Source organism: Palaemon carinicauda, chromosome 11 (assembly GCF_036898095.1).
Source record: "Palaemon carinicauda isolate YSFRI2023 chromosome 11, ASM3689809v2, whole genome shotgun sequence".
NCBI lineage: Eukaryota > Metazoa > Arthropoda > Malacostraca > Decapoda > Palaemonidae > Palaemon > Palaemon carinicauda.
In genome coordinates, this window is record NC_090735.1 from 2,179,526 (window position 1) to 2,200,693 (window position 21,168).

General features: G+C 44.8%; 1 protein-coding gene across 2 annotated transcripts in view; it reads left to right on the forward strand.

Annotated features, from left to right (window-relative positions):
- Positions 1-21,168, forward strand: part of LOC137649934 (protein HID1) — a 91,006-nt gene that overhangs the window by 945 nt on the left and 68,893 nt on the right. For both annotated transcript variants that reach the window (XM_068382880.1, XM_068382881.1), the window contains exon 2: positions 13,426-13,639. In XM_068382880.1, the coding sequence (XP_068238981.1) occupies positions 13,426-13,639 (214 nt within the window). The remainder of the gene's footprint in view (positions 1-13,425; positions 13,640-21,168) is intronic.

Sequence of the window (21,168 nt, forward strand, 5' to 3'; positions counted from 1 at the left end):
TGATATTAGTTTTCTGGAGAGAATGAAGTTTTTCTGAAGAAAAATAGTTATATATTTATTGACAATCATCATATGTCAAAATCGTGTTAACTAACTGCGAATTTTCGTCTTGCTTGCCTGACAGGGGTGAATTTCGGTCCTTTCCAACAAACTACAAAGACTCATAGATCTCTTCAAATACAGTATTTTGAACCCTATTAATGTAGGTGCAGTTTTAATTGAACATTCCTGATTCTATCCTACCGTTTTAATCTTTGTATCTGCCACGAGAAGCTCGCTTACATAGTTAAGAAAAATTTATATAGGTGATGCTTCTGTCATAAGTTACATGTTCGAACAGAATCTAAGTCCTAACGTTTTAAGTTCATTACCTCTTGATTATGTGTTTTCAACATTGGGATGTACAGTGTAATTAAGCCTTTATTTCAGTTATTATATGAATGATGATAGATTAGTGTAGAGACGTATACAGTATTTGATATATTTAGTCTGATAATGAGAAATGGAATCCAAGTCTAACGTTCGAACAATGCTAAAATACTCGCAATGCAGAGGAGCATGGATATAATGTTAAATTGTGAGCTAAGCTAGCTATGATAGAGCAAAGACCAGTCAAGCAGCTAACTCGCATATAGTAATATATACAGTACTGCTTACCAGCATGGAGGAGCAATGACGTGAAATTTAAGTTTGAGCGAATTGAGCCAAGGCGGACCAGAGATCAGCAAGTGATAAAAAAATGTTAATTTGGTTGACCAACATACCCTTATATACGGCTAATTAAGTAAGGGGGTGTCTGTAGTACGATGGGTACAAAAGACTCAAATATGGGGTGGGAAAATCCTGTTTTATATGCATCCGGACGGCCTGACGTTCTAAAAAGGCTCCGGGTTTTAAAATGTTTCTGATGACGATTTCTGGCTGAAACTTGGTCGAGATATGGTGGTCGATCCACGTACTTCCAAAAACGATGAAGTTTCAACAAGTTGATATCAGTAACATAATATTAGACTGGTATTTAAAGGTATTTTAAATGTTTTTCTCGACAATAACTAGTAGAAACCCACATTTTTTTTTTTTTTTTTTTTTATATAGATATGGTAGTCAACCCACCCTAACTCAAAAATTATGGGTTTCTGCCATAAGGTATACTATAAACCTTACTTATTTTCTCAATAACTATTATTGTACTATTTTGTAATTTTCAATATTTAACTTAGCCGGTGATTATATAGCTGCAACTCTGTTGCCCGACAGACAACTCTACGGTAAAAACTCGCCAGCGACCGCTACACAGGTTGCGGGTGTGCCCAACAGCGCCATCTGTCGTCCAGATACCCAGCACTCAATGTAAACAAAGACTCAATTTTCTCTCTGTCGAGCTATCGACAAGACGTACTTACTCGCTGTTGCTAAACTGGAGTTTTTTCACAACTAATTGGTGAAGTACTTTATTCTAGTTTTGAGCTTTCGCTATGCAGGTGTTTTATCTTCATCTTAAATCTTGAACTCGTTTTGGATAGATTTAATTATGGTGACAAAGAGAGTATGGACTTTCTTTCACTTTTAAATGGCCGACCCTTCCCTTAGACGGAATTGTTTTTAGGCTTTTAGTAATTATATCACGTTATAGATTTTCCTCTATATATTTTATATCTCTCCGCCTTTATTAGGCCTCTTCGATTAACTTTCCATTTATTATAAACATATAAAAATAATTTTAATGTTTTGTTTATATAGACCTTTCCTGAGAGTAGGCGGTCCTAACTTGGAAACCGAAGTTAATCAACGTTGAGCCCTTTATATCGTAATTAGCTTTTAAAGAGCTAAGGATTTAAAACTTTTTAAATGTAATATTTTATGAAAGAATTTCTTTGATAGTCTTCGTACTGTTTTCAAAGATGAACTAACGTTTAGTTTATTTATGCTACGCAGTTGTTGACGTTCAGGACGTTCAACATGCGCTCTATCGTTACGATAGAGAGAGAGTGTATCACGGTTTCACTTTGCAGTAAGAGTAAATCGATTCTGACGTTTTGTTCATTCTTTCTTAGCTTAAATGTTTTAAATTCTATTTTAAAGGAACTTTTTATTTGAAAAACCTTTCAGTTTTTTCCTTTAGTCAAATAACATGTTTTTTTGACAAAATATAATTGGGCTCTTCTCTTAGGTGCGAAATCAAGAGAGAAAGAGAGAGAGAGATAGAGACGGAGGGAGAGAGAGGAGAGAAAACGTTCCGTTCAAGCGGGTAACGTTGTTCTCGAGTTACTCTCGTCCCTAGTCGCTGTACGGGGAGGAAGGATAAAACGTTTTAGTTTTTTATTCTCGTCCCCAGGCTATGTGCGGTGAGAGATTGAAAACGTAGTTATATGAACTAGTGTTTAGTCTCTTTCCCAGCCACTGATTTTTTTATCTTAAAATATGTTTTCTGTTTTTTGCTGGTATTAATAAGCTTGCATTATACGACTGATTTCGCATTTACTACCTTTTAATGAAGGGTAGAATTGCGTGTTTCAGGTAGAAATCAGTAAAAGTTTTGATTTCAGTGAAATAAGTGCAAAACAGAAAATCGAAGTGATAAAGTGATATGCGCAAAGTGTTACAGTGTTGCGTCCGAGGGTTCGTCTGTTCGTGCCTGTCGTTCACCTAGTCCGGGACCTCTTACATGCTCCCAAGCCCAGGGGAGAAGTAATGTCAAACGACTTATGGGTTCGAGAGGCCTTGACCAACGAACAGACGTTTTCCCTCTATGGAATCGGGTGTATCTTACCAAGATCTCCCCTACCATAAGACGAGAGAGACGTTGTTTCTCCTCGTCATCCGAAGGCTTTTCGCATAAGAAACCTGTCACAAGGTTTCGAAGCCCTTAAGCGAAAGTCAGTCCTTTCAGGACAGGTCCAGCATCCTGGTTACAACCATTAGGACAGCTCTGACCCTATGCAGTCATCGGATAACTGCTCGCCGCCTAACAAAAGCGTAACACAGACTCCGAGAGTCTTTTTTTGTAGGCAAAGTGTTGCGGTCACAGACGTTACCCTCGTCTCTTACCACAACCATTTCCGTTGATCCTTAATGGGTTGTATGGCAGCCGATTAGTCCGTTGAGTCTAGCCGTTTATCTCATCGATATCCTGGCTTTCAGCCAACCTAACGTTCCTTTGTGCTTACTGTTGACGTTGGCGTAGCTTAGTCACGTCAGTCAGGTTGTTTAGAACCACACTCGATGCGGTCTCGTGTGGTTTTTCAGCCGCATTTGGACGTTAGGCCACTTGCTGATGCTCCTGTTGACGTTCAAGACGTTCACTAACAATCGGAGTTGACTTGTTTTGACGCTGTGCGTCAACCTCCGCATTCTAGAGTTGTTTTGACTGCTCAGTCTAGGCAGTCAAAGCAGTCTCGAGTGGACGCTGTGCGTCCTCACGCACCTGTTGTGGTTGACAGTTCAGTTGTTGACAGTTCACAGACTGTCAAGCAGTTACATGACGTTGCGTTCTGGTCCGCTACTAATGCACCAGTGAGTGTGGACTCTGCTTGTAAAGCATTGCCACCATGGTAGGTCTCTCCCTTGCTTGAGACTCAGCTTTTATCGGACAAGGTTCCTGTAGATGAGGAAGTTGCTGTTCCCCCTCCTACTGATTTTCCCTTGAGGACTCTGTCAGATGGAGAGGAGCCTAAAGCTGCTTAGCCTCCTATGGACTTTAATTGAATCATGATGATTTTTTTTAAGGATCTTTGTCCGGATCTTTTTGTAACTGCTGCTCCTCGTTTGCCTAAACGTCAGAGCTTACACTAGGCCTAGCTACTTCGAAGCCGTTGTTTTTAAGCTAGTGCTCTCTCGCTCTCCTAGAGAGCTTTACGTTGGCTAGGCGACTGGTTTTTCACCAGGAGGAGTTTGGGGGATACAGCCTTTGCTTTCCCTTCTCTTAAACTGGTTTATAGAGCGAGAGTCTGATATGACACGAGAGAAGTTCTCGGCTTGGGAGTTCATGCCTCTGCCCAGATAGACTTCTCAATTCTCGTAGACTCTCCCTGGCGCCTGCCCAGGAGACGATCCAAGTTGTTTACAGGTCAACTTCACAGCTGTTTTCGAGCCTTTGAAGTTTTGCTGTACAATTATGTCACGCATAACAAGGCTTTCAGGGATGGTAAACGGTACCGCCTCAGTCGCTAACCCCGTCTGTTGCCACACCTGCTCCCGTAGACCCTAAATGGGCTTTGCTGCAAGACATGCAGTCCAAGCTTGCGTCCTTGATAGAGGACTTTAATGCGGAGAAGGTTGCTACCGAACCTTCTGGCCAACAACCTTCCAACCGGTCGGTTGTGCGCCCTGTTGACGCTGAGGTAACCTACTCGCGTCTGCCAGTTGAGGTGGTTCCTCCACCGATGCGACCCAGTGTGGGTTGCCAGCCGCACGTTGACGTTAAGCGACGCTCGGAGGTGGTTGTTGACGTTCAGGACGTTCAACAACCAGCAGAGGTGACTTGTTTTGACGCAGTGCGTCAACCTCAGCAACCCGGTAGGGTGTTGACTGCACAACCCAGACGGTCTAGACAGTCTCGGGTTGACGCTGTGCTTCCTCGCGCACCCATGGTTGTTGACAGTTCACAGACTGTGCAGCAGTTCCATGATATTGCGTCCGGCTCCGTCACGCATCCACCAGTGCGACCGGACTCAGCGAGCCAGACGTTGCCCACTCCGTTGCCGTTTCCTCATCAGTTTTCGGATGAGGAACCCTCTGATGAGGACGTTGCTGAACAACAAGACGATCAGCCCCCAGAATAGATCAAGCCCTGCTATCCATCCAGAAGATGCTGAAGAAGGAACGCTGCTCAGTCAGGCTGTGGATGAGTCTGGTAGGGACGCTGTCATCCGTGGAACAATTTGTGTCACTAGGAAGACTACACCTCCGTCCTCTTCAATACCATCTAGCTTTTCACTGGAAAAAGGACAAGACGCTAGAAGCGGTCTCGATCCCGGTTTCCGAAAAGATAAAGTCTTGTCTGACTTGGTGGAAGGACAATATCAACCTAAGAGAGGGTCTTCCCCTGGCTGTTCAGACTCCCAACCACGTTCTCTTCTCGGACGCATCGGACGTGGGCTGGGGCGCGACACTAGACGGTCGGGAATGCTCAGGACTGTGGAACTCGAGTCAGAGGAGCATGCATATCAACTGCAAGGAGCTGTTGGCAGTACATCTGGCCTTGAAAAGCTTCAAGTCTCTCCTTCGAGGCAAAGTGGTGGAAGTTAACTCGGACATCACCACGGCCTTGGCGTACATCTCCAAACAAGGAGGTACCCACTCACTGACGTTGTACGAGATCACAAGGGACCTGCTCATCTGGTCAAAAGGTCAAGACATCTCCCTAGTAACGAGGTTCATCCAAGGCGACTTGAACGTCATAGCAGATTGTCTCAGTCGGAAAGGGCAAGTAATTCCAACCGAATGGACCCTCCACAAGGATGTGTGCAAGAGACTTTGGGCCACTTGGGGTAAAACCATCCATAGATCTCTTTGCAACCTCGCTGACCAAGAGGCTTCCAATCTATTGCTCTCCAGTCCCGGACCCAGCAGCAATACATATAGATGCTTTCCTCCTAGATTGGTCACATCTGGATCTCTACGCATTCCCACCGTTCAAGATTGTCAACAAGGTACTGCAGAAGTTCGCCTCTCACGAAGGGACAAGGTTGACGTTAGTTGCCTCCCTCTGGCCCGCGAGAGAATGGTTCACCGAGATACTTCGATGGTTAGTAGACGTTCCCAGTAGTCTTCCTCTAAGGGTAGACCTTCTACGTCAGCCACACGTAAAGAAGGTACTCCAAAGCCTCCACGCTCTTCGTCTGACTGCCTTCAGTCTATCGAAAGACTCTCGAGAGCTAGAGGCTTTTCGAAGGAAGCAGCCAGTGCGATTGCTAGAGCAAGGAGAGCTTCTTCCATTAGAGTCTACCAATCGAAGTGGGAAGTCTTCCGAGACTGGTGCAAGTCAGTTTCTGTATCCTCGACCAGTACCTCTGTAGCTCAAATAGCTGTTTTTCTCTTATACCTGAGAAAAGGACGATCCCTTTCAGCTCCCACTATCAAGGGCTACAGAAGCATGTTGGCATCGGTCTTCCGGCATAGAGGCTTAGATCTTTCCAAACATAAAGATCTGCAAGACCTCCTTAAGTCTTTTGAGACCACCAAGGAGCGTCGTTTGGCTACCCCTGGATGGAATTTAGACGTGGTACTAAGATTCTTTATATCAGACAGGTTGGAGCCGTTACAATCAGCCTCCCTGAAAGATCTCACTCTTAAGACTCTTTTCCTGGTATGCTTAGCCTCGGCTAAAAGAGTCAGTGAGATTCATGCCTTCAGCAAGAACATAGGATTTTCGTCAGAAAAAGCCACTTGTTCGCTACAACTTGGTTTTCTAGCCAAAAATGAGCTGCCTTCTCGGCCTTGGCCTAAATCTTTCGATATCCCCAGCTTATCGGAGATCGTAGGCAATGAACTAGAAAGAGTCTTATGCCCTGTTAGAGCTCTTAAGTTCTATTTAAAGCGTACTAAACCTTTACAAGGCCAATCTGAAGCTTTATGGTGTTCAGTTAAGAAACCATCCTTGCCTTTGTCAAAGAATGCTTGGTCAGACTTTATCAGATTGTTAATACGAGAAACTCATTCACATCTGAGTGAGGAAGACCGAACTTTGCTTAAGGTGAAGACGCACGAAGTTAGAGCTGTAACAACTTCCGTGGCCTTTAAGCAAAATATATCTCTGCAAAGTATAATGGACGCAACCTATTGGAGAAGCAAGTCAGTGTTCGCGTCATTTTACTTGAAAGATGTCCAGTCTCTTTACAAGAACTGCTACACACTGGGACCATTCGTAGCAGCGAGTGCAGTAGTGGGTGAGGGCTCAGCCACTACAATTCCCTAATTCCATACCCTTTTAATCTTTCTCTTGAAATGTTTTTATTGTTGTTTTTTGGGTTGTCCGGAAGGCTAAGAAGCCTTTCGCATCCTGGTTGATTTGGCGGGTGGTCAAAGTCATTTCTTGAGAGCGCCTAGATTAGGGGTTTTGATGAGGTCCTGTTGTATGGGTTGCAACTCTTGATACTTCAGATCCTAGGGGTCGATCAGCATCCTAAGAGGATCGCGAGGCTCCGTAAGGAAGACGTACTTAAAAGGCAGAGAAATTGTTCAAGTCGACTTCCTTACCAGGTACCTATTTATTTTGTTTTTGTTATTTTGATAACTTCTAAAATGAAATAAAAACTCTTAGCTCATAAAAGTGTAAACATATATTGCTGGTCTCTACCCACCCCCCTGGGTGTGAATCAGCTATATAATCACCGGCTAAGTTAAATATTGAAAAATGTTATTTTGATAATAAAATAAATTTTTGAATATACTTACCCGGTGATTATAAATTAAAGGACCCTCCCTTCCTCCCCAATAGAGACGCAGTGGGACGAGGAGAAAATTGAGTCTTTGTTTACATTGAGTGCTGGGTATCTGGACGACAGATGGCGCTGTTGGGCACACCCGCAACCTGTGTAGCGGTCGCTGGCGAGTTTTTACCGTAGAGTTGTCTCTCGGGCAACAGAGTTGCAGCTATATAATCACCGGGTAAGTATATTCAAAAATCTATTTTATTATCAAAATAACATTTTTACCGATAAATTGTATTCAAACCCATCTCTTAAACTGTATATCTATGAACACATTTGGACAAAATATCCCATTTGAAGATATTGGTTCTCTTGGGTAAAATTATATAATACAGTAGTGCAATTAAAGGTACGGAGAAAAGGAGACTAGCTCAAAGTGTATTGTTCTGACACGAATACAAACCTTCGTTCTTTACGTAGGTGATAGCAGATAGTGCAAGCTGGAACATGGCCATGAAAACATTTAACGAGGTGTCAACAACTGGTCTGTTTGTTACCAGTGAGTAGTGGGAAGGCAATGCCTCCCTCTCGCTCATAATAACCTCACTTAGATTTTAGTCGTGGTTGAGAGTTGGCGTTCTTTTACATGTTCTTAAACGGGGTTAATAAAGACTTTGATAATTTAGCTTTCATTTTTTAGGTGTGAGTGTTAACTTTGGGATTGATGACATGTAGTTGAGTCCTGGCATAGCATTAATGCTAGGGGTGGAGACAGATCCTCCCTGGCTTTGCTCATTGTGTAGAGGGTACTCCTGCACAGAGGTGTCTCCATGCGCCGAGTGTCAGGAGTGGTCATCCTTCCAGTGGGAGCAGTATGACAGGAGGGGGAAGAAATCGTAAAGGGATTCTTCGCCTTCGGGGTTTTTCTCGAAGTCCAAGAAATCCAAATGACTTCTCCCTCTCTTGGCACCCTCCCCTCAGTCTCTTCTCGTTTGGCCTCGTGGTGGGGTTGATTGAACAAGAGCGGTGACCCTTTAATGCTAATACAACCTTCAGGCCAGGGAGCTTTTTCCAACTCCCTTAACGAGACAGCGAAAATTTCCTCCCTTGGGGAGCCCACAGCTCAAGACACCTTATGTCTGCTCTGGCTTTTACTGGGATTTACAGGTTCCCTGTTGAAGGACAGTCTTCTGCAGGCAGCAGGGCAGTTCTTCGGTTCCTGCCTGGGGTTGGCTTTGGTACTACACCTTTCTAGAGCCAACAGGAGGGAGTCCTTTCTGTTCAGTCTCTTGCCCCCTGGACCTTCATTGGCTGTAGCAGATCCTCTCCTACTGGAGGGACCTACAAGATAACACTCCTTTCAGGGTGAGCTCCCATGCTGAGCTTGGTCAGCGAGATGATAAGCTTTCTATTTTCCCTGGTAGCGCTCAGGCAAGCATTTCCCCTGCATTTGCACCCCTAGGTGTAGACCTATGTCGGAGTCAGTCCATCCTTCAAGATCTCCATCCAACAAGTTTTAAGTTCCTTCATTTTATTGTCTCCACGCTGCCTCTGATGGGAACACTTGTCAAGGCTGGAAACGCTCAATGCTCCGAGACAGCATTAGGCGAAGATGTCCACACCTTCTTTGGCTCAGACGTGTACTCCAAGAGGGTGGCACCTTTACGTGATGATGTGAGCCTGCCTTACGGTCTGGTTACGCGAATCAGTAAAACTTCCGTCTTCTAGAGGAAGAATCCTCAATCTTCTCGTGGCTTAGGAAACAATTTGTACATGATGCTAATTGGAGGTCTGACTCCTCTTAGTTTTGCCACAAGTATAGACAAAGCCGTGGAGGCTCCTGCAGTCTCTGTCATCGGTAGAAAGACATCTCTTGTATTGTGTATTGTTTTCGTATGAGCTGGGGCTTTTCTAGCAAGGAGAGACAAAGTTGTTAGACTATCCGTGGAAAAGAGCCTCGACCTTGGAGAAACCTCCTGTTTGGCACTGGTAGCAGCAGAGGACTCGTACTGATAGCTGCCCCACTTAATTGCCCGATTTTGCGAGATAAGGATGATTCTTTTCCTCTTGCACACCCGATATCGAGAGTCAGAAACCAGGATCTATCAACATGCAGATCCTGGTTCTCTTTGGTCTGACCACTAACTGGCAAGAAGTAATCATTGGACTGATTTTTACGGTAGTGACCAGAGCTAAGATTGCTTCTTTGGAAGGAACTTGGACCAAGAGTGTTCAAGCTCGGCTGTAGGGGCTTGACACCTTTCTAGAATATCTCTGTAACATGTTTTATAGGTAGAGAAATGTTAACTCTCCTATTTCTGCAGGATGTGATCCACAGGTTTTCTTCTTCATGAGCTGTTGTAGACGCTCAGCGAGTGAGATAGCTACCTCGGCTCTTTTCGCAGGACCATTAGCATCAGATGATTGGCAATGATGATGTATGAGTCTGGGATGAAAGGATACTGTAGTCTGACTGGCCCTTTCTATTCCTTTCGATCCTCCCCTATTTTGGGGTACAGCTTCGAAACTGTGCCAGCTGGACTTGATCTTGATGCAGGTACAGTGGAACCTCTACATCCGAACGTATCTACATCCGAATTTTCCAACATCCGAAGTAAAATTTGAGCAAATTTTTTACTCTTCACCCGAATTTTATTTCGACACACAAAATAAGCAATTTTCGTCGTACGGTTGTATCCGAATTTTTCGACACGCGAAGTACAATTCGAACACGTTCCGACTCTACACCCGAATGTTTTTTTCGACACCCGAAGTAAACAATACTCGTACGCGTAGTCGGTGCTCATAGCGCCTGAAGTGTTTTTTATTTCCGCCGGTAGAAGGCAGCACATCGACCTCGGAGGGACGCTCAATTAGCGGGTCTTGGGTCAGTCCTCTGTTCTCGTCGGCTTCTTGCGGTTGTGCTCTGTGTGTTCTGCTATTAACTCTGTTTTAATCGTGATTTTTTACGTGCATCCTTTAACGGTAATTTACATAAAGTATGGGTCCTAAAAGGCTTAGTTTTGCCAGTGGTAGTGGTGAGAAAAGGAAGAAGGAAATGCTTTCTTTAGAAATTAAGCAGGAAATTATTGAAAAACATGAGCGTGGCGTCCGCGTGAGTGAACTTGCTAAACAGTATGGCCGTAATATGTCGACGATCTCGACAATCCTTAAACAGAAGGAAGCTATTAAAGCAGTGAAACCTTCCAAGGGGATCACCATAATTTCCAAACGCCGTACCCCTATCATAGAAGAGATGGAACGACTTCTACTAGTGTGGATTAAGGATAGAGAGAGATCGTTGGCGACACCATCACTGAGACCGTCATCTGCGAGAAGGCGCACGCCATCTTTACGGACTTGAAGGAGGAGAGCTCTGGGGGTGATGCTGGGGAGAGTTCAACCGAGCCTTCCTCAGATGATTTCAAGGCATCTCGTGGCTGGTTCGAGAAATTTAAGAAACGGTCCGGGATTCATTCAGTTGTTCGCCACGGAGAGGCTGCTAGTGCGGACACAAAGGCTGCAGCTGACTTTGTCAAGAACTTCGAAAAGATCGTGCAGGAAGAAGGCTACGTAGAGCAGCAGGTGTTTAATTGTGATGAAACCGGGCTGTTTTGGAAGAAGATGCCGAGTCGAACCTACATCATTGCCGAAGAGAAGAAATTGCCTGGGCATAAGCCAATGAAGGATCGGTTGACTCTTGCCCTATGTGCCAACGCTAGCGGGGACTCTAAAGTCAAGCCCTTACTGGTTTACCATTCAGACAACCCTAGGGCCTTTAAAGCACACAACGTCGATAAGGATCAGCTTCATGTTTTCTGGCGATCCAACTCGAAGGCCTGGGTCACTAGGCAATTCTTTGTGCAATGGGTTAACCAAGTTTTCGGCCCTTCTGTGAAGAAGTATGTTCATGAACAGAAATTGCCTTTAAAGTGCCTGCTATGCCTTGACAATGCACCCGCTCACCCCCCCGGACTTGAAGATGATATCTTCGATGAATTCAAGTTCATAAAGGTGCTATATCTTCCACCGAATACCACCTCTATCCTCCAGCCCATGGACCAGCAAGTCATCTCTAATTTTAAGAAGCTGTACACCAAGCACTTATTTAAGCATTGCATTACTGTCACGCAAAGCACCAACTTAACTTTGCGTGATTTTTGGAGGGGCCACTTCAACATCGTGCACTGCTTGAAGATCATAGATCAGGCTTGAGTGGGATTAACTCGACGGACCCTCCATTCTGCCTGGAAGAAGCTGTGGCCTGATGCAGTTTTTCCCCGAGATTTCGAGGGTTTTGACCCCGAACCTGATCCCGTGGTCGGTGCAGCGGAAGCCGTAGAGGAAATCGTCTCCCTTGGCAAGTCCATGGGTCTGGAGGTCGACGCAGATGACGTTACGGAACTCGTCGCCGAACATCACGACGAACCTACCACGGATGAGCTCAAGGAACTCCATGCTATGTCGGAGCACATGAGTGATGACGAGGAAGGGAGCGAGGAGGTAGAACATGTGTTAGGTTCGGCGCATATAAAAGAGGTGTTAGGAAAATATCAAGACGTGGTCGACTTCATCGACAAATACCATCCAAAGAAATTGCAGGTTTGTCGTGTAGTTTCTCAATTCGATGATGTTTGCCCAACTCACTTTCAAAACATTCTGAAAAGCCGTACCAAGCAATTATCTATCGATAATTTCTTTAAAAAAACTGCGAAGCGAACTCTTGATGGAGAGGATGTAAGTGATTCGAAGAAATCGGCAAAGAGTGAAGCGGAAGAAAGTGAAACAAAGAAAACGGAAAAGAGTGAAGCGAAAGAAATTCAGTCAATTTTAAATGTAGAGAGTGAAAGTGATTAAAATTACGTAATCATCAAAAAGAAAAAAAGAAAATGTAAAATAAAATATAAAATATAAAAATAAAAAAAAATAAGCTAAGTTATGTTAAAGTTCACTTAGTGTAAGTTAGAATAAGTTACGGTAGTGTACGTCTATCGTAGTTAACCTCTCTACCTCCTCGCCGCCCGTCCGTCTCCTCTCTGCGTAGCAAGACTAACAACACCTGCACTGGAGTTTCTAAGGTAAAGTGACGCTAAAAACCCGTTTTTTATTTATCATTTTTTGCTAATTCTTCTTATTTACATGTCTATTATCTAATTTAGTGTTCATTATTCTCATGGGAAAATTATGTGTAGTAGTTTATTAAGAAGTTATCATAGGTTTTTGGGCTCAACCACAGATTAATCCTATTTCAATGTATTCTTATGGGAAAATTCGTTTCGACATCCGAACATTTTCTACATCCGAAGTTGGTTGTGGAATGGATTAAATTCGTATGTAGAGGTACCACTGTATGCCCAATTCAGTTTGCAGCTATTCTGTACTCAAGTACGTAGGAGTCTTGACCTCACGTTCCTTAAGAGGGGAGTGGGACGTACCAGGCACACAATGCGATTCAGCAAATACATTTATCTCAAAAACAACCATACGAGGCATGGGCTGGGATTCCCACACTCTCCTTGCGGTTCACGAGGTGTAAGGAACCCTCGCTCTTGTAGCATTACAAATGCTAGTCCTGAGTTCCTAGGTAAAGTTTTCAGCCAGTTGGAACAGGGACTTCCTCCCTCTTAAGGATGTGTCTCCTATTGTAAAGAACGACGGTTTGTATTTGTGAAGGAACAAATGATAAATTTTGAAAATGATACTGTATGACTCAAACTTTTTCGCCATCACCAACCCCCGTGTTAGTCCTGCTGCAATTCAATTGAGGTTACAGTGAGCTACAGGGGAGGTTGTAGCTACCCCACTGCCTGGCATTTGTTTACACCTCGTTAAATGTTTTAGGTGCCGGTTTCCAGCTTCAATGTTTATTTCTTCTATAGTAAAGAACTCGGGTTTGTGGTTAGGAAAAATAAAAGAATCATTTTAAAAATTTGTCACGTATATAACCCTCTCACAGCTTTTTGTCTGAAGAAGATGATAGAAAATTCTCAGTGAAATATTGAACAACTGTTTTGTAATCTTGATTTGCTTACATTATTTTTATTTTTTATTTCAGCCAATAGATGCATCTGATGACTCATTTTGGGATCAATTCTGGGGCGATCATGTGACCACTATACAGGATGTCTTTGCCCTTATTCCTGCAGCTGAAATACGGTCTTTAAGAGAGGAAGCTCCTTCTAATTTAGCCACATTATGCTATAAAGCAGTGGAGAAATTGGTGAGGGCTGCAGACACTGGCTGTTCTACTCACCAAGAACAACAGATTGGTGAGTCTTGTAGAATATCTAGGAACTGCTTTTTTATTTTACAACAAATTGTCGCGTCTCGTAGAGCATCTAATAACTTTTTTTTTTTTTTTTTTTTTACAACAAATTGGTGAGTCTCGTAAAACATCTAGGAACCGCCTTCTTTTACAACAAATTGTTGAATCTCATAAAGCATCTAAGAACTGCCTTGTTTTTACTACAAATTTTTGAGTCTCATAAAGCCTTTAATAACTGCTTTTTTTCAATATTAAACTTAGCCGGTGATTATAATAGCTGCAACTCTGTTGCTCGACAGAAAACTCTAAGGTAAAACTCGCCAGCGATCGCTACACAGGTTGCGGGTGTGCCCAACAGCGCCATCTGTCGTCCAGATACCCAGTACTCAATGTAAACAAAGACTCAATTTTCTCTCTGTCGTGCTAACAACAAGACGTACTTACTCGCTGTTGCTAAACTGGAGTTTTTTTTCACAACTAATTGGTGAAGTACATTATTCTAGTTTTGAGCTTTCGCTGTGCATAGGGTTTCTCTTCACAAATCCTTGAACTCTTTTTGATAACGGATTCTTTGTTGATGACTTTTTGATAGTTTTTTGAATTCCCCTTTGACCAATTCAAAATGGCTGACCCTTCACAAGTCCCAAAATTTAGGAAGTGCAATGCTAGGGACTGTTCAAGGCGTCTTCCGAAGGCTTCTATCGACCCTCACACTGTTTGTTCCAATTGTCGGGATAAAACCTGTCAATTGGAAGATCGGTGTGAGGAGTGCGTTGGGCTTTCGGAATTCGATTTTATCGAATTCCAAAAGTATACACGTAGGCTAGAGAGAGATAGAGTTAGGAGAAGTTCCTCTCGTTCTATCGATATTTCCTCTCCTCATGCCCCACAACCTATTCCTTCCCCTGTAGTGGTTGCTCCTAATCCCCCTCCTGGCACTCAGGAACCTTCGATGGCTGATATGATGTGTGCCATCCAAGCTCTGGGTGAGAGAGTCGAGTCCCTTGCTAGTGACCGTAATCAACTTATGGCGGATGTGAAGGAGCTGAAGTGCAAAAGTGCAGTGGGAAGTGTTAAAGTGAGTGATAGTGTTGTGGATAGTGTTGCGCTTGAGGGTTCGTCTGTTCGTGCCTGTCGTCCTCCTAGTCCGGGACCTCTTGCAAGCTCCCAAGTCCAGGGGAGAAGCAATGTCGTACGACAAATGGGTTCGAGAGGCTTTAATCAGCGAACAGACGTTCCCTCCGTGGTATCGGGCGTATCTACCCAAGATCGCCCCTGCCTAACTAAGACGAGAGAGCCCATTTATACCTCGTCTTCGGAAGGTGTTTCTCGCAAGAAACCCTGGACCAAGGTCTCACGACCGTTAAAGCGCAGGTCGGTCCCTTCCGCACAAGTCCAACGGCCCAGTTGTAGCCACTGGGTCAGTTCGGACTCGCTGCAGTCATCCGATGACTGCTCACCTCCTAAGAGAGGCAAAGCGGTACCGCTTCAGACAGTTACACCGTCTGTCGCCGCACCTGCTCCTGTAGACCCTAAGTGGTCTCTACTGCAAGACATGCAGTCTCAGCTAACGTCTCTTATGCAGGACTTTCGTGCGGAGAAGGTTGCTGCCGCACCAGCTAGTGCAGCTCCTTGCCTACAACCGCCCACACGATCGGTTGTGCGTCCGGTGGACGCTGAGGTAACCTTCTCACGCACACCAGTTGAGAGAGTTCCGCCACCCATGCGTTCCAGTGTGATCTGCCAGCCGCATGTTGACGTTCAGCGACGCACGGAGGTCTCCGTTGACGTTCGTGAGGTTCAACAACCGTCAGAGTTGTTTTGTTTTGACGCGGTGCGTCAACCTCCGCAACCCAGTGTGGTTGCCACTGCTCACCCACATCAGTCCAGACAGTCTGGAGTAGACGCTGTGCGTCCCCGCGCTGCTATGGTTGTTGCCAGCTCACAGACTGGGCAACAGTTCCATGACGTTGCGTCCGGCTCAGTCACGCATGCACCCGTGCGACCGGACTCAGCTTACCAGCCGTTACCCACTCCGTTGCCGTTCCCTCATCAGTTATCGGATGAGGGACTTTCTGATGATGATGTTGCTGCACACGTAGATGAACCGCATTCAGAACTGGACGAGCCTAAGTCTACGCAACCCTCTTTGGACTTTAGGAAAGTTTTGGCCCTGTTCAAAGAGATGTTTCCGGACCAGTTTGTTTCTGTGGCTCCGCGTTCTCCTCCGTCAGAGTTTGTGTTAGGCATGCCGTCATCCACTCCTGCCTTTACTAGACTCGTCCTCGCACGCTCGTCCAAGAGAGCTTTACGTGTGATTGGAGAATGGCTGCAGTCCAAGAAGAGTTTAGGGAAGACAGCTTTTACGTTTCCCCCTGCTAGACTCTCTTCTAGATCGAGCGTCTGGTATGCCACGGGAGAAGTTCTCGGCTTGGGAGTTCCTGCCTCTGCCCAGGGCGACTTCTCAAGTCTCGTAGACTCTCCCCGCTGCCTTGCCATGAGACGCTCAAAAATATGTTGGTCATCTTCGGACCTGGACCACCTGTTGAAAGGTATCTTTAGAGCCTTCGAAGTTTTTAACTTCTTAGACTGGTGTCTAGGAGCTCTAAGCAGAAAGATCTCTCCAACAGAGAAGGAGACTTCCTTGCTCATCATGTCCTGCATGGACAAGGCCGTACGTGATGGGTCTAATGAGCTTGCTGCATCATTTGTGTCCGGAGTCCTTAAGAAGCGTGAAAACCTATGCTCATTCCTTTCAGCTGGAGTTACACCATGCCAGAGATCCGAACTTCTGTTTGCTCCTCTTTCCAAGTGCCTTTTTCCTGAAGACCTGATTAAGGAAATTGCTGCTTCTTTGATACAGAAGGACACTCACGATCTTGTTGCGTCCTCCGCTCGCAAAGCCACCCCTTTGCCTACCTTGTCAGCTAGACCAAGGATGGACACTCCAGCGTCCCGTTTTATTCCGCCCTTTCGTGGCAGAGCCTCCAACAGAGGAGGTGCTCGTGCCGAAGGGAAACGAGGAAAGAAGAAAGGAACCAAGTCCTTTAAGGGCAGAGTCTGACTGCCAGCTTCTTCAGACAGCAGTGGGAGCCAGACTCAAGAACTTCTGGCAGACCTGGGAAAAGAGAGGCGCAGATGCACAATCTGTGAAGTTGCTCAGAGAGGGGTACAAGATCCCGTTTGTACGGAAACCCCCTCTAGCAACGTCTCCCATCGATCTCTCTCCCAGGTACAGAGAGGAAGACAAGAGACGAGCCTTGAAACAGGAAGTGTCTCTTTTACTAGAGAAGGGAGCGGTGGTCAAAGTCTCGGACCATCAAACCCCGGGATTCTACAACCGACTCTTCTTGGTGTCAAAGAAGACAGGAGGGTGGAGGCCGGTGCTAGACGTCAGTGCTCTGAATGTCTTTGTCACAAAGCAGACGTTCTCCATGGAGACCACAAAGTCGGTTCTAGCAGCGGTCAGAAGGGAAGACTGGATGGTCTCTTTAGACCTAAGGGACGCCTACTTCCACGTCCCCATCCACCCGGACTCCCAACCTTTTCTGAGATTCGTTTTCGAAAAGGTTGTCTACCAGTTTCAAGCCCTGTGCTTTGGCCTAAGCACAGCTCCTCTTGTGTTTACGAGGCTGATGAGGAATGTAGCCAAATTCCTTCATTTAGCGGACATCCGAGCCTCCCTCTATTTGGACGACTGGCTTCTCAGAGCTTCTTCCAGTCGTCGCTGTCTGAAGGATCTAAAGTGGACTCTAGATCTGACCAAGGAATTGGGTCTCCTTGTCAATATGGAAAAGTCACAAGTGGTCCCATCCCAAACTATTGTGTATTTAGGGATGGAGATTCACAGTCTAGCTTTTCGGGCTTTTCCGTCGGCCCCCAGAACAAGCCAAGCCCAGTTATGCATCCAGAACATGCTGAAGAAGGAACGATGTTCAGTCAGGAAGTGGATGAGTCTGATAGGGACGCTATCATCCCTGGAACAGTTTGTGTCATTAGGAAGACTACACCTCCGTCCTCTTCAATATCACCTAGCATTTCACTGGAAAAAGGACAAGACGCTAGAAGCGGTCTCGATCCCCATTTCCGAGAAGATGAAGTCTTGCCTGACTTGGTGGAAGGACAGTATCAGCCTCAGAGAGGGTCTGCCCCTGGCTGTTCAGACTCCCGACCACGTTCTCTTCTCGGACGCATCGGACGTAGGCTGGGGCGCGACATTAGACGGTCGGGAATGTTCGGGATTATGGAACTCGAGTCAAAGGACAATGCATATCAACTGCAAGGAGCTACTGGCAGTACATCTGGCCTTGAAAAGCTTCAGGTCTCTCCTTCAAGGCAAAGTGGTGGAGGTGAACTCGGACAACACCACTGCTTTGGCGTACATCTCCAAGCAAGGAGGGACCCACTCACTGACGTACGAGATAGCAAGGGACCTGCTCATCTGGTCAAAAGGTCTAAACATATCGCTAGTAACGAGGTTCATCCAAGGCAACTTGAATGTCATGGCAGATTGTCTCAGTCGGAAGGGACAAGTAATTCCAACAGAATGGACCTCCACAAGGATGTATGCAAGAGACTTTGGGCCACTTGGGGCCAACCAACCATAGATCTCTTTGCAACCTCGATGACCAAGAGGCTCCCAATATATTGCTCACCAATCCCGGACCCAGCAGCAGTTCATATAGATGCCTTTCTCCTAGATTGGTCACATCTAGATCTATATGCATTCCCACCGTTCAAGATTGTCAACAAGGTACTGCAGAAGTTCGCCTCTCACGAAGGGACAAGGTTGACGCTAGTTGCTCCCCTCTGGCCCGCGAGAGAATGGTTCACCGAGGTACTTCGATGGCTAGTAGACGTTCCCAGAACTCTTCCTCTAAGGGTGGACCTTCTACGTCAGCCACACGTAAAGAAGGTACACCAAAGCCTCCACGCTCTTCGTCTGACTGCCTTCAGACTATCGAAAGACTCTCGAGAGCTAGAGGCTTTTCGAAGGAGGCAGCCAGTGCGATTGCAAGAGCAAGGAGAACATCCACTCCTCGACCAGTACCTCTGTAACTCAAATAGCTGACTTCCTCTTATACCTGAGGAAAGAACGATCACTTTCAGCTCCCACTATCAAGGGTTACAGAAGCATGTTGGCATCAGTCTTCCGTCACAGAGGCTTAGATCTTTCCAACAATAAAGATCTACAGGACCTCCTTAAGTCTTTTGAGACCACGAAGGAGCGTCGTTTGGTTACACCTGGTTGGAATTTAGACGTGGTACTAAGATTCCTTATGTCAGACAGGTTCAAGCCGCTACAATCAGCCTCCCTGAAAGATCTCACCTTAAAGACTCTTTTCCTGGTATGTTTAGCCACAGCTACAAGAGTCAGTGAGATTCATGCCTTCAGCAAGAACATCGGATTTTCATCAGAAAAGGCTACATGTTCACTACAACTTGGTTTTCTAGCCAAAAACGAGCTGCCTTCTCGACCTTGGCCGAAATCGTTCGATATTCCCAGCTTATCGAATATGGTAGGCAATGAACTGGAAAGAGTCTTATGCCCTGTGAGAGCTCTTAAGTTCTATTTAAAACGAACTAAACCTTTACGAGGCCTTTCTGAAGCTTTATGGTGTTCTGTTAAGAAACCATCTTTGCCTATGTCAAAGAATGCTTTATCCTATTTTGTCAGACTGTTAATACGAGAAGCTCATTCCCATCTGAGTGAGGAAGACCAAGCTTTGCTGAAGGTAAGGACACACGAAGTTAGAGCTGTCGCAACTTCCGTGGCCTTTAAACAAAATAGATCTCTGCGAAGTATAATGGACGCAACCTATTGGAGAAGCAAGTCAGTGTTCGCGTCTTTTTATCTTAAGGATGTCCAGTCTCTTTACGAGGACTGCTACACACTGGGACCATTCGTAGCAGCGAGTGCAGTAGTGGGTGAGGGCTCAACCACTACAATTCCCTAATTCCATAACCTTTTAATCTTTCTCTTGAAATGTTTTTATTGTTGTTTTTTGGGTTGTCCGGAAGGCTAAGAAGCCTTTCGCATCCTGGTTGATTTGGCGGGTGGTCAAAGTCCTTTCTTGAGAGCGCATAGATTAGGGGTTTTGATGAGGTCCTGTTGTATGGGTTGCAACCCTTGATACTTCAGATCCTAGGGGTCGCTCAGCATCCTAAGAGGATCGCGAGGCTCCGTAAGGAAGACGTACTTAAAAAGGCAGAGTAATTGTTCAAGTCGACTTCCTTACCAGGTACCTATTTATTTTGTTTTTTGTTATTTTGATAACTTCTAAAATGAAATAAAAACTCTTAGCTCATAATAATGTAAACATATATTGCTGGTCTCTACCCACCCCCCTGGGTGTGAATCATCTATTATAATCACCGGCTAAGTTTAATATTGAAAAATGTTATTTTTATAATAAAATAAATTTTTGAATATACTTACCCGGTGATTATAAATTAAAGGACCCTCCCTTCCTCCCCAATAGAGACGCAGTGGAACGAGGAGAAAATTGAGTCTTTGTTTACATTGAGTACTGGGTATCTGGACGACAGATGGCGCTGTTGGGCACACCCGCAACCTGTGTAGCGATCGCTGGCGAGTTTTACCTTAGAGTTTTCTGTCGAGCAACAGAGTTGAAGCTATTATAATCACCGGGTAAGTATATTCAAAAATTTATTTTATTATAAAAATAACATTTTACAACAAATTGGTGAGTCTTGTATCTAAGACTGCTTTTTTATTATAAGGTGTTTTCATACAAAGTACAAACCATTAATGCCGAATTACCATACTGTACATACTTTTTTAACGAGATGGATTAATTCTACATTCAGAGTCCTCCATAGACATTTGTTAATGAGTGAGTGAAATAGCTGCTGTGTAGCACATTCCTTGAGTCTCTGTTTTCCTCAATGTTTTCTTCATCAAGAGTACTCATGTCACCATTAGACATTAAAATTTGTGATTTTGTTATCATTATTCACATAATTTTCTTCAGGAACTCAAGCATCTCCTTAAATTGCAACTTGGACAGTTACAGGAAAAAAATGGAAAGGAAATGAATTTTTTTAAAAAAATAGGTACTGTATATGTATATATAAAACTGGGATTTTCTACCTCCCAAACCTCCATGGCTCCTTCATGAAACACTCTGGGGTGACTCTGAGTCAAGTGGTGTCATGTTCTGCTAGCTTTCAGGTAGGTCCCAAGAGACACTCAGTACTGTGGGGATTGAAGATAATGTGCCTCCCCAGCCAGAGCTATTTTCAGCTTATCACAATCTTCTTCTGCCTCTGCTGTAGATTCTCCTCGGTAGAGTTTGTATTTATCATCTTCAGGAGAACACACTGTGGTTGAAGGAAGCTTCAAGATATCTTACCAATCTCAGAACTTCGTCCTTTTCCTGAGGGCTTTGGTGCACACATCTCCTGCTACCTGAAGATGACATTGTAAGGTCTGTCCCTCAAAACTGTCTCTCTTCTCTATTTTGGCAAGAGGCAGTTGTGCAGGGTCTTTTTTCTTATCAATGAAGGATA